The following is an 11,828-nucleotide window of genomic DNA, read 5'->3' on the forward strand; positions in this document are numbered from 1 at the left end:
AATGGAGTCACGGTCCCACCTGTAGCGGTTTGTTTTGAGGTGATGCTGAGAGCAGCAGGTCAAAGCGGAAACATGGGAGATCACAGGTCTGCTTTAGATAGAAATAATGTTGCTTAATGTGTAGCTCGTCAAAGAAAATGTGTTGCTATGAGGCAATTACCCCAGACCCCCTGGTTAAAGCCTAGCCCCCCTAATTATTAATCTCTAGTGATGGCCCTTTCCAAGGGCAAGTGTCAGGGAACGCGAAGGGCGGACTGACGGAGGTGGACGCACACGCTACAACACAGACCTTTATTTAAACAGAATAACAAAACAAACAAACGGACTTGAGGGCAAACATGACGACTGATAAATGAAAGGACTCGAAACAACAACATGAAACGAGGAAACGAAAACAAGGAACAACTGACTAGGAATAGGAAACAAAACGACACGACTAGGAATTGGAACAACACGAAACAAATGACCGATACAAGGAAGTGACACAAGGGAACTTAAATACATGAACAGACGAGACACACCTGAAACAGATAACGAGGATTAAGGACAAGGAGGCGGAACAAAGGCAGAGACATGGACAATAACATACAGAGCCATGTGCTAAGAGAGAACATGGCGGGGAAAACAGACATGACAGGACGAGGGCGTGACAGCAAGAGGTTAGAGAGAGGTGGAGAGAAACCTTCAGACCAAAAGAAGCAACGGTCACATCCAGACAAAATGTTAAGATACAGTTATACACATAAATTTGGGCAACCCCGTCATTATCAGTTCTAACCACCAGCTTGGTTCCTCCCAGTCACATGTTTTTTAAAAGCCAGGAGAGTGAGGGCTAACACTGCTGCTCACTCAAAGCTGTTGGAGCTCAGGACACTTTGAGGAGAACACTAACCTCCCGATTCTGTTACATTATCTATCTGACACCTGCGTAGTTCAGCATTGTGCTGAGTGAAGTGGCGGGAGAGGAGGGGTCATCCTGCAAGGGTATGTTCGTGACATGACGTCACCTAGGATCAAAACTGTGATCTCATGATGACAGGGCCAGTGGAACTCTAGGAAAAGTCTTAGTGTTAGAATTATACACAGTGGTGGCAATAGGAACAAGTGTAGGTGTGTGTGTGTGTGTGTGTGTGTGTGTGTGTGTGTGTGGCGATGGCATGACACCCCAGCATCCAGCTCTGCTGATGTTTCCCCACGGTTCTCGCCAACTATCATTAGATATCGGGGTATTAAGACAAGATGTTCCTGGTGTCCAGTTGCTATGGTAATGTGAAAAAGAAAACATATGGCATTGTGCTTATTTCTGTTGGGGAGGTTACCAGGATACGGCGGCGCGTATTAGTTCTGAATCGAAAGCATGAAAATAGAGCTTTACATCAACCCACGTTTTCTTTTTTTTATCCATTTGAAATATATGAAACAATTCATAGCTGTGACAGAGGAAGGAAATGTTCCTGTAAAAGCTTTTATAGCAGAACTGTGTTAATTCTGTGGCAGAGTGTGGCAGAATTTTGCAGCTAGAAGGACATAGCGCAGATCATCACCATCAGAAAGTGGTTTAAGCATAGGGAAGATGACTAGGGTGTAACTGCTGGTGGAAATTAATATCACAGTCTGTAATATTCTTCACTCTTCCGTAAGCTTTACTAAGAATTTCAACTTGAGGGTTATAAGACTTCCAGGGATTTTATGGACTTTCTGAGTATTTTCAGTGGAGTTTAGAAATGTTTCATTTGATTTCTAATTACTTTCACTGAATTAACAAAGTCCTCCTGCAGTTTCTATCTTCCTGGGATTCTGTTGCATGTGGTCAGTTTTAAAATGCTTTCATTTACTTAGAAAAGAATATCAAAAAGCCTTACTTCCAGACACACTTCTAATATAAGACGGAACACCTTCACATTCGCTTTCTATAATAAACCTGATTTGATTCAGTGGGTGTTCTGTTCTTTTCTAAGTGCACTGCAATAATTTTCATTTCAGTGGTAATCATTAGACAGAGATTAGCAACATTTCATTCTGTTCCCAAATTGGTGAAATGCACGCATTTTATTTTAGACCGAAGAAAAGAACAGCACCTAACACCTAACTTCATTCCTTTTGCTGACACATGCACCTGGAGTTCAGTACGTTAGAGACTGTGGCTCTGATTCATTTCTACCCGACTCTCACAAGATTTTCAACCCCACTTACTCAAGATTAGACTTAGATTGTGACCCCTGAGACTTCAGACTTGACTTGAATTCCAACAGCAGAAGCTAAAAACTCAAAATGGATAAGAACCCCAGAGTCACAAAATGTAACATGGATTCGAATCTCAGAGGTTGGAGACTATCCCCACTGGTGCATCTCTAAAGACATGAGACTTCACGCAGTTTCCTGAGACTTGACTCAGACTTGCACCTCAGAGACTCCCAGTTTGACCAGGCTTCATTCGAGACTTCCGCTGGATTTGACCCCAAGAGGTTTGAGATTTATCCACTATAGGGTCCCGACTCGACTCAACTTGACTCTACTCTGTTTCTTTGCTTTTCCTTGTCCCTGGAAATGGGTCCGTTTTTTTAGCACCTGTTTACTTGTGGTTCCAAGTGAGCCAAGTAAGGACTAAACGTGACTTACAGAGCGCTGATTGGCCAGAGAGACTTGTCACTCTATGCAAGACAATGCAGACATCCAGCACAAACTAGGCATTTGTAAAATCTCCAAGGTACTGTAGAGATTACATTTGTTTTTAACTGACTCAAAATGGCAGCTCATTAATTTATGATTTATGGTCAACTGAAAACCCCAGGAAGAGCTGGACAGTGCAACAGGGAACAGAAAATCTCTACTGATCTAAACTGGGGTGCAGAGCTGTGTTCATTCCTACAAAACAGAAACTAAATGTGAAAACACTTACACAATGAGCAAACAATGTTTAACATGACCTCCAACTTTGTTTTGATTTCTGAAGCCAGTGTAGGTGGACCACATTGTAGTGCAAAACCGACCAGGTGCTTTGTCAAAAAAAGCAAGTAGAGCCAAGTAGGGTCAAGTAGGGTCAAGTGGAAAAGCACCATTAGAGTCTTAGTTAACACTTTCTTTAAAGCCTGTATTAATAAGCCTTTATAAGTGCAGTTATAACTCCTTGTAATTTGGTAATAATGCTTTGTAAGCATACATATAAACTCCAGTAGTGCCACATTATAATGAGCTATAATTGATTGTTTTGTAACCTTTAAACATACAGTTATACAAGTTTCACTATTAATTATAAGGCTTTTTAATTGATAATGACTTGTGCATAATTATAAAGCACTTTTAATATATTAATGATTTTAAACACATTATAGTATATTTTTAGTGTTTTTTAAAAGTTAATTCCATTTTTATTGATGATATTAATAAGGTTAACACTCAATTTACTTGAAGCACTTAGTGATGGCATTTTAAACATTGATAATCGATTTATTAATGTTAATACATATTATAAGCATTTTATAATTATGCACAGGTCATTATCTTTTTAAAAGGCTTCATAACAAATAGTGACACCAGTGTATAAGTTAAAAAAAATTAACTATAGCTCATTATAAGAGTCATATTAGACATTATTAGAGTTTAAAAAGCATTATTACCAAGCGACAAAGAGTTACAACCACATTTATAAAGACTTAAAAATACGGGCGTCATAGAAAATGATACAGAGTCTTATACTCAGACATTAAAGACTCGACTCAGACTCGATTCAGACTTGAGCCTGAGAGAGCTGAGACCTGGAGTGGCAGGAAGTGTTTGTGAAGGTCTCACTTAGCTGCAATCTGCGTAACACCACAGAACAGCTATTCATAAAATGTACACACTGTACCTTTGGTAACAGGCACAGAAGAATCGTGCCAATAGGTCAAAAGAAATGAAATGATGAACCTTGAGGCACAGACAGTGGGAGAGAAAATTAGACAGTTACTATGACTCTAGAACACACCGAATCTGTTCCAGACCCCAAACTGACGCTTTCACAAGCCTCATGTTCTTTTCGACAGTGTGTCACGACACGTCAAGGGAGCAAAGACAGTGTGAGAGAGGGATTTTGAGATGAGTACAATGGAGTGTGTGATCGTGTAAGTGTGTGTGAGTAGGGCAGATTGAGAGAATGTGTCAGAATAGTGACACGATCTCGTATTAAAGCTGCACATGAAGGACAGAGTGTTCATGCGACAATAGAGCAGATCAATCTGAACTCAGCCTTTCACTCATTCTGTTACAACCAGCTTCCTCACTGTGTTCAGCTCTAATCACACTGCCATCTGCACACAACCGTCACTGCTCCTGCCTTTAGGTAAGACTCTGGGGATAAAAGCAAAATTGACGATTCTGGAGGACTACTGTTCTCAAAACAAACCCCCGCTCCCCGCTTTCATTCAGAAGTTCCACGTGTTTTAAGATGGAGCAATAGGTTTGAGCAAGAAGTCAACAGTAGCTTGTTGGTTTTTGAAGTTTAACTTGTCTGTAAGTTTTTATTCACTTTTTTATTTTCCACAGAAACACATTTGAACTTGTGTTGTTTAGTTTTGTTGCACTTTCGGTCTGTGTTTACTTCCAGGAAAAGTTGGAGGTCTTCAGAATTTGCAGTATTAATTTGCTTAAGTATTAAGAGCATTAATAGAATACAATCCAGTAAATAACTGCTTATTTTCCTGGTTACATTTTTTTACATGGAATATGGTTACATATTACATGGCAAAAACATTCATTCATTCATTCATCTTCCATAACTGCTTCATCCTGTTGAGACTCATTGTGGGTCCAGAGGCCATCTGGAATGATTGGTGCAAGGTAGGACATCACACTGAGCCAAATTAGATTGTTATAGTTAAAGAAAAATGAAAGAATGAAAGAACAAATTGTGTTGTTATAAATATATTACAATTAACCTGATTTTCTTGGATTAAGGCAAATATGTGACAGGTACGTCTAGGTTTGGGGGCTCAGATTAGTGTTGAATATTGAAAAATATGACTAACTTCTTCAAACATCTAAATGTTTTGCTGTTCCTGTACTGAGAGCTACTGAGTCACTGTCTGTCCTTTGTCAAAAGGCACATATTTAATATGAGCAAATGCTACAACCAAAAATACACCTGTTATACAACACTAATTCATTTAAAATAGAATTAATGAAAAACTGGCGAGGTGGAAAAACTGTGTTTATTACAGATTATATTTATCTGCTACATACACTGTAATACAATCAAATAAGTCCTCATTTGGAGCCAGTGTAAAAGAAATGTTAAGAGGTCATTTCCACCAGTTTGGTTCTTCATCAGTGCTTTATGAAAAGTGTCACACATGAAATTATGTGATGGAGAACCTCACACTGGAGCTAATTTCTCTGAAATAATCTCATTTCATTTGGCTGGCAACACAAGTACATCTGAGCCTTAATGGTTAATAAATGAAAGAAGCACTTAAGGAGAGGCCATTGAGAAACAAGCCCTGCATACGTCTCCCAACACTGCTGCAGCTGACCACGTTTGAGGCGAAATGTGCCAGGACTTCCCTGTGACCTAATTTTGTAAGTGAAGTCTGGGTTTTCTACATGTTACACTCTCAATGCGGCTGAATATGTGACAGACTGAATGCCGATCTTTTTCTCACCATGAGGTCTTATTAAAATGGGGACGGTTCTCCGAAGCAACAGGTGAGCTCATTATAAGCCTCCCCTGGATGGTCAGAGCAGAATAGAGACTGACACCAGAGCCACAGCAAAAGAGAGAACACACCGGAGCCTGGACACTGAGCTCAGACGCACATTATCACCATCTGTTCTGTGCGGATGGTGGGAAACTTAAAATATAACCTGTTTCCAACATGAAAAACTTGAAGAAAGCAGAACTCTTCAAAAGCAGCTCCAGATGGAGCCATTTCAGAGTTCCCTCATTATCCACAAGAACCATTATGGGTGTGAACAGCGTACAGGGGCTGATAAAGGAGCCTAAAGTAGGAAATGCTTTGTTACAGGTTTGTTGTGGGTGGAGCTGTGCCTGCAGTGAAGTAGATGAGTGTGTATTCGTTTATGTGAGGCGGAGTCAGTGAATCAGTAGGTTGTTGGTGTTGTGAGTGGAGCTATGTCTGATGGTGTTTATATAAGAGGCGGAGTCAGTGAATCAGTCGGTTGTTGGTGTTGTGGGTGGAGCTATGTCTGATGGTCTTTATATAAGAGGCGGAGTCAGTGAATCAGTAGGTTGTTGGTGTTGTGAGTGGAGCTTTGTCTGATGGTGTTTATATAAGAGGCGGAGTCAGTGAATCAGTAGGTTGTTGGTGTTGTGAGTGGAGCTATGTCTGATGGTGTTTATATAAGAGGCGGAGTCAGTGAATCAGTAGGTTGTTGGTGTTGTGAGTGGAGCTATGTCTGATGGTGTTTATATAAGAGGCGGAGTCAGTGAATCAGTAGGTTGTTGGTGTTGTAAGTGGAGCTATGTCTGATGGTGTTTATATAAGAGGCGGAGTCAGTGAATCAGTAGGTTGTTGGTGTTGTGGGTGGAGCTATGTCTGATGGTGTTTATATAAGAGGTGGAGTCAGTGAATCAGTAGGTTGTTGGTGTTGTGAGTGGAGCTATGTCTGATGGTGTTTATATAAGAGGTGGAGTCAGTGAATCAGTAGGTTGTTGGTGTTGTGGGTGGAGCTATGTCTGATGGTCTTTATATAAGAGGCGGAGTCAGTGAATCAGTAGGTTGTTGGTGTTGTGAGTGGAGCTATGTCTGATGGTGTTTATATAAGAGGCGGAGTCAGTGAATCAGTAGGTTGTTGGTGTTGTGGGTGGTGCTATGTCTGATGGTCTTTATATAAGAGGTGGAGTCAGTGAATCAGTAGGTTGTTGGTGTTGTGAGTGGAGCTATGTCTGATGGTGTTTATATAAGAGGCGGAGTCAGTGAATCAGTAGGTTGTTGGTGTTGTGGGTGGTGCTATGTCTGATGGTCTTTATATAAGAGGCGGAGTCAGTGAATCAGTAGGTTGTTGGTGTTGTGAGTGGAGCTATGTCTGATGGTGTTTATATAAGAGGCGGAGTCAGTGAATCAGTAGGTTGTTGGTGTTGTGGGTGGAGCTATGTCTGATGGTCTTTATATAAGAGGCGGAGTCAGTGAATCAGTAGGTTGTTGGTGTTGTGAGTGGAGCTATGTCTGATGGTGTTTATATAAGAGGCGGAGTCAGTGAATCAGTAGGTTGTTGGTGTTGTGGGTGGTGCTATGTCTGATGGTCTTTATATAAGAGGCGGAGTCAGTGAATCAGTAGGTTGTTGGTGTTGTGAGTGGAGCTATGTCTGATGGTGTTTATATAAGAGGCGGAGTCAGTGAATCAGTAGGTTGTTGGTGTTGTGGGTGGTGCTATGTCTGATGGTGTTTATATAAGAGGCGGAGTCAGTGAATCAGTAGGTTGTTGGTGTTGTGAGTGGAGCTATGTCTGATGGTGTTTATATAAGAGGCGGAGTCAGTGAATCAGTAGGTTGTTGGTGTTGTGGGTGGTGCTATGTCTGATGGTGTTTATATAAGAGGCGGAGTCAGTGAATCAGTAGGTTGTTGGTGTTGTGGGTGGAGCTATGTCTGATGGTCTTTATATAAGAGGCGGAGTCAGTGAATCAGTAGGTTGTTGGTGTTGTGGGTGGTGCTATGTCTGATGGTGTTTATATAAGAGGCGGAGTCAGTGAATCAGTAGGTTGTTGGTGTTGTGGGTGGTGCTATGTCTACAGTATCTATAGAATGAAGTAGATGAGTGTGTGTTTGATGGATTTGAGGTGTTTGTTTGCAGAAGTTTAAGCCTCCAGAGGTCAGATTACATATTTTATTTCTTCATAAAAGATGTTTACACAGAGCACACGTCTGATGTGCACACAGCCCTAATGCTAATTTAATCCCTTTTTAGAGTGACATGTGTCTGAAGTCAGAGGTCCAGTCTATTTCTTGAACTGAACCGAGAGGTGACTCAGTATTTGCACCAAACTCACTGACCACCATGAGTCAGAGTAATGGAGTAATGGGCAGTCCACACCTCTACACTGACCACTCTGACCCACTGGGCAGACATGAGCACTGAGAGGAAATAGGATCGAGAGAGATTCGGAGCAACATGGGATAGACATTTTAGAGAAAGAAGAAATGAAGACACTGAGAGAGACACAGAGACACTGAACTGAGAGAAAAAGAGAGAGAAACAGAAAGGCTCTCTCTCTCCTTTGCACTTTTGCATGAGGATGTAAGTGGAACACCTACGCTAAAACTGAGAAGTGTACAATGCCTCAGTGTTAAAAAGAAAAGAAAAAAAGACACCCACTTAGTTTTTAGAAGTAGCTCTCAACACAACGACACAAAGTCAACAACCCTCAAGCACACGCACACACACTCGTTCATAAACACTCAAACACACTTACACACAAACACAAACACTCGTTATAAACACTCAAACACACACACACACACATACTCATTTATAAACACTCAAATACACATAGACCTACACACACACTCGTCAATTAACAATCAAACATATATAGACACACACATGCACTCATTCATAAACACTCAAATACACACAGACACACACGTTCATAAACACTCAAACACACACAGACACACACACTCGTTCATAAACACTCAAACACATACAGACACACACTCGTTTATAAACACTCAAACACTCACAGACACACACTCGTTCATAAACACTCAAACACACACTCATTCATAAACACTCAAACACATACAGACACATACTCGTTTATAAACACTCAAACACACACACATGTTCATAAACACTCAAACACACACACACACACACACACACTCATAAACACTCAAACACACACAGACACACACACTCGTTCATAAACACTAAAACACACACAGACACACACACTTGTTCATAAGCATTCAAAGACACACAGACACACTCTTGTTTATAAACACTCAAACACACACACACACACACACACACACACACACACACACATACTTATTCATAAACTTCCTCGTTTATTTAACCTTTTACAGATTATCTATCTATCTATCTATCTATCTATCTATCTATCAATCTATCTATCTATCTATCTATCTATCTATGCCTCTATCATCTATCTACCTAGACATCTAATATCTTTTCCATCCATCCATCCATCCATGCATCATTCTTCTATTGTCTGTAATGCTCTCAGTCTTCTGCAGTGAATCAGATCTAAGTAACTGAGGAAGATGCGTATTCTGCCTGAAGTGCCCTTACTTTCGACAGCTGCCTAATTACGATGAAGTGCAGAGCTTCATGAACAGCTTAGTCTTCCATGATTGCTTTAACTGCAGCTGCTCATTAGGGCACTTCTCTTTGCTTTGTGTTCATATTCTCTCGGACATCTCTGTGCTTTTTAGAACATTCACACCGCTGGTTAGCACGTCAGCCTCGAAGCACTAATGAACCAATCAAGCAATTAGAACTGCACCCACAAGCTCTCTTTAGAAGATAAAGACATTAACAGGAAAATGCAAACAAAGAAAGGTGGGTATAACCCTGAGGTGATGAAATGACAAAATGGCCGTGAAATACATAGAAGTAAACGATTTGAGAGACACAGGATTTAGTCGATCATCTCCTGCTATGTCTCTCTCCTAGAGACTTTTTTTCTTTGGCATGAACCAAGAATCCTGTGCTGTTTTCACTGCAACGTGTGAAAACTGGTTATCAGCACAAGTTTAGTTACAGCACAGTTATGAACAAGAGCCACAGTCATGCTAAAGGACATTCATCAGCTTGATGGGAAAATAATTTTAAACCCATTTCCTGGGGGCGGTTGCAATGGACACAGCGTTATATCAGGCAGGTCCTCACCAGAGAAATTACACAGGACGAGAAGACAATGGTTAAAAAAACTAATGAGAAAATCTGCAATGCTTATCGTAGCATCTGCCACTTGCTGAAGAAGGCTTAAGCAGGAGAAGCCCACAATCACTGTGGATAATATGATTATCATCAGAAAACTATGATTACTTTTTTGTTGTTGTTGTTGTTTTAGCTTTTGATCAGATTTGTTCAAAGTCTTCAAACCTGTGACTGAGGGATTCTGAGATTGGGTCCTGGACTGTATGAGTGGGCACAACTGAGACAGACACCGGAGTGGACAGAGTTTTCTATAAGAACTTTAGCTCTGTCCCAAAACTGCAACCGGTGAAGGTCGACTTCAACAAATGTCATATATTCCGCACGGTGAAGAAAAAAAACATAAAATGATGTCAGAAAAAGAACACTACAAATTGTTGTTTGGTTAATAATCAATGTTCATGAACTCGCTTTGGTCGAGAAATTCAACAGCAAAGTACACATCAGCACAAGCGCCATCTTCTGATGATGTCACTGTGCAGCTTCATTACACTTTTGTGTAATTATCAAATTTGTGATTATTGGTTTTCACTGGGTTTATTTAGCTCACATAATGAATTAAACAATGCAAAGCAACATTTGAATGTAGACGAACATATCAATTCAAACCTCAAAAATTATAATAAAATAAATGAATAAAAAATAGTACATTTAAAGATAACATTTGTTGCGAGAAAATAAAGTCGACAATTGCATGAATATGGGATTAAATTCTATCCAAACCTAGGTGTTCTCCACCAAAGGAAAAACACCACATTGGACAGTGATCAGGTTTTATGAAACGTAATAAATAAATATGTAATAGATGTGTAATAAATTGTATGGGACGTCACTCGAGAGCCACAATACCACAAAACTCAGAGCATATACATATCCTCTAAACTGGACAATAACTCAGCTCCAAAACTGTAACGTTCAGGAAAAGGGAAACATTCAGTGAACGTTAACGTCAGAAATGCTATCAAACATCGTGTTATTGAATTAGATCAAGAAAAGAAAAGAGCCAAATACCTAGATACAGGTCTGAGACAGTGGTATAGATATAGTAATTTCTCACATGCCTCTTTTATTCACTTCCACACATCAGCAGCTGAACAAACAGCACGTTTGTTCAACGTGAGCCATATTCTGTAACTTTTCTGAACTGGTCTTGTATTCTTGTTTTCCTCTCTTTCAGACAGGGTTGAGTTATTGCAGCAATAACAAGAGTTTGGAGGGTGAGCACAAGCAGAACACAAAGCCCAACATCCTTCATGTCCATGTCCCTATGGATCCTAACACTGGCACTAGTGTCTGTATTGAGAAAACACTAGAAACCCACTCACTCCAAACACACTAATGGAGTCCCATGGGCAGATGCTGATAAAAGGCTGTCATTAAAGGAGTGTTTTGGGTCAGTGTGTTTGAAGTTACTGCCCATTGGCTTCTGCTGGTAATGTATCTGAGGCTGGTGGTCAGTTCCTGTTTAAGTCGAGGGACACGGAGCAGAATGAACTGACCTCAGTTTAGTTTCGTTTGAGAAAGGCACAAGCAAACACCTGGACAGAACAAAAGAAGGGATAAAAGGCGCTCTGTACTCACGGGTGCCGTCAAAACGCTTGGCGATGGTGTCCAGGAAGGTGTTCTGAGGGGCTAGGAGCCCCTTCATCACCGGCATGGCTGCTAGCAAGTTGTACAACAAGTTATCGCTCCATTCCCGAGAATGAAAGAGTTGGAAAACAGTGGAAGAGAAGAGAACGGAGGGGAGGAGACTGAAACAGAGAGGGGACTGGAAGAGGAGAACGAGATGGAGTGGAAGAGAAGGGTATGGATGTTGTAAAGTGGCGAATGGATGCTGGGAAGTGCTGGATGGTTATCGTTAACAGCTCCAAGGCCATCAGTTTCTTCTCTTCTAATTACTCTCCAGGGTCCCTCTGAGGTTAATCTCCAGA

The 11,828-nt window shown here is 40.7% G+C and overlaps 1 protein-coding gene across 1 annotated transcript in view; it reads right to left on the reverse strand.

The window, feature by feature from the left end:
* Nucleotides 1-11,566, reverse strand: part of kcnh4a (potassium voltage-gated channel, subfamily H (eag-related), member 4a) — a 35,080-nt gene extending 23,514 nt beyond the window's left edge. Inside the window, exon 1 of the mRNA XM_066641661.1 lies at nt 11,479-11,566. Coding sequence (XP_066497758.1) covers nt 11,479-11,554 — 76 coding nt within the window. The 5' untranslated portion in view covers nt 11,555-11,566. The remainder of the gene's footprint in view (nt 1-11,478) is intronic.
* Between the last annotated feature and the right edge of the window lie 262 nt (nt 11,567-11,828).

The sequence above is a fragment of the Hoplias malabaricus genome, chromosome 13, assembly GCF_029633855.1.
Source record: "Hoplias malabaricus isolate fHopMal1 chromosome 13, fHopMal1.hap1, whole genome shotgun sequence".
Classification (NCBI taxonomy): Eukaryota; Metazoa; Chordata; class Actinopteri; order Characiformes; family Erythrinidae; genus Hoplias; species Hoplias malabaricus.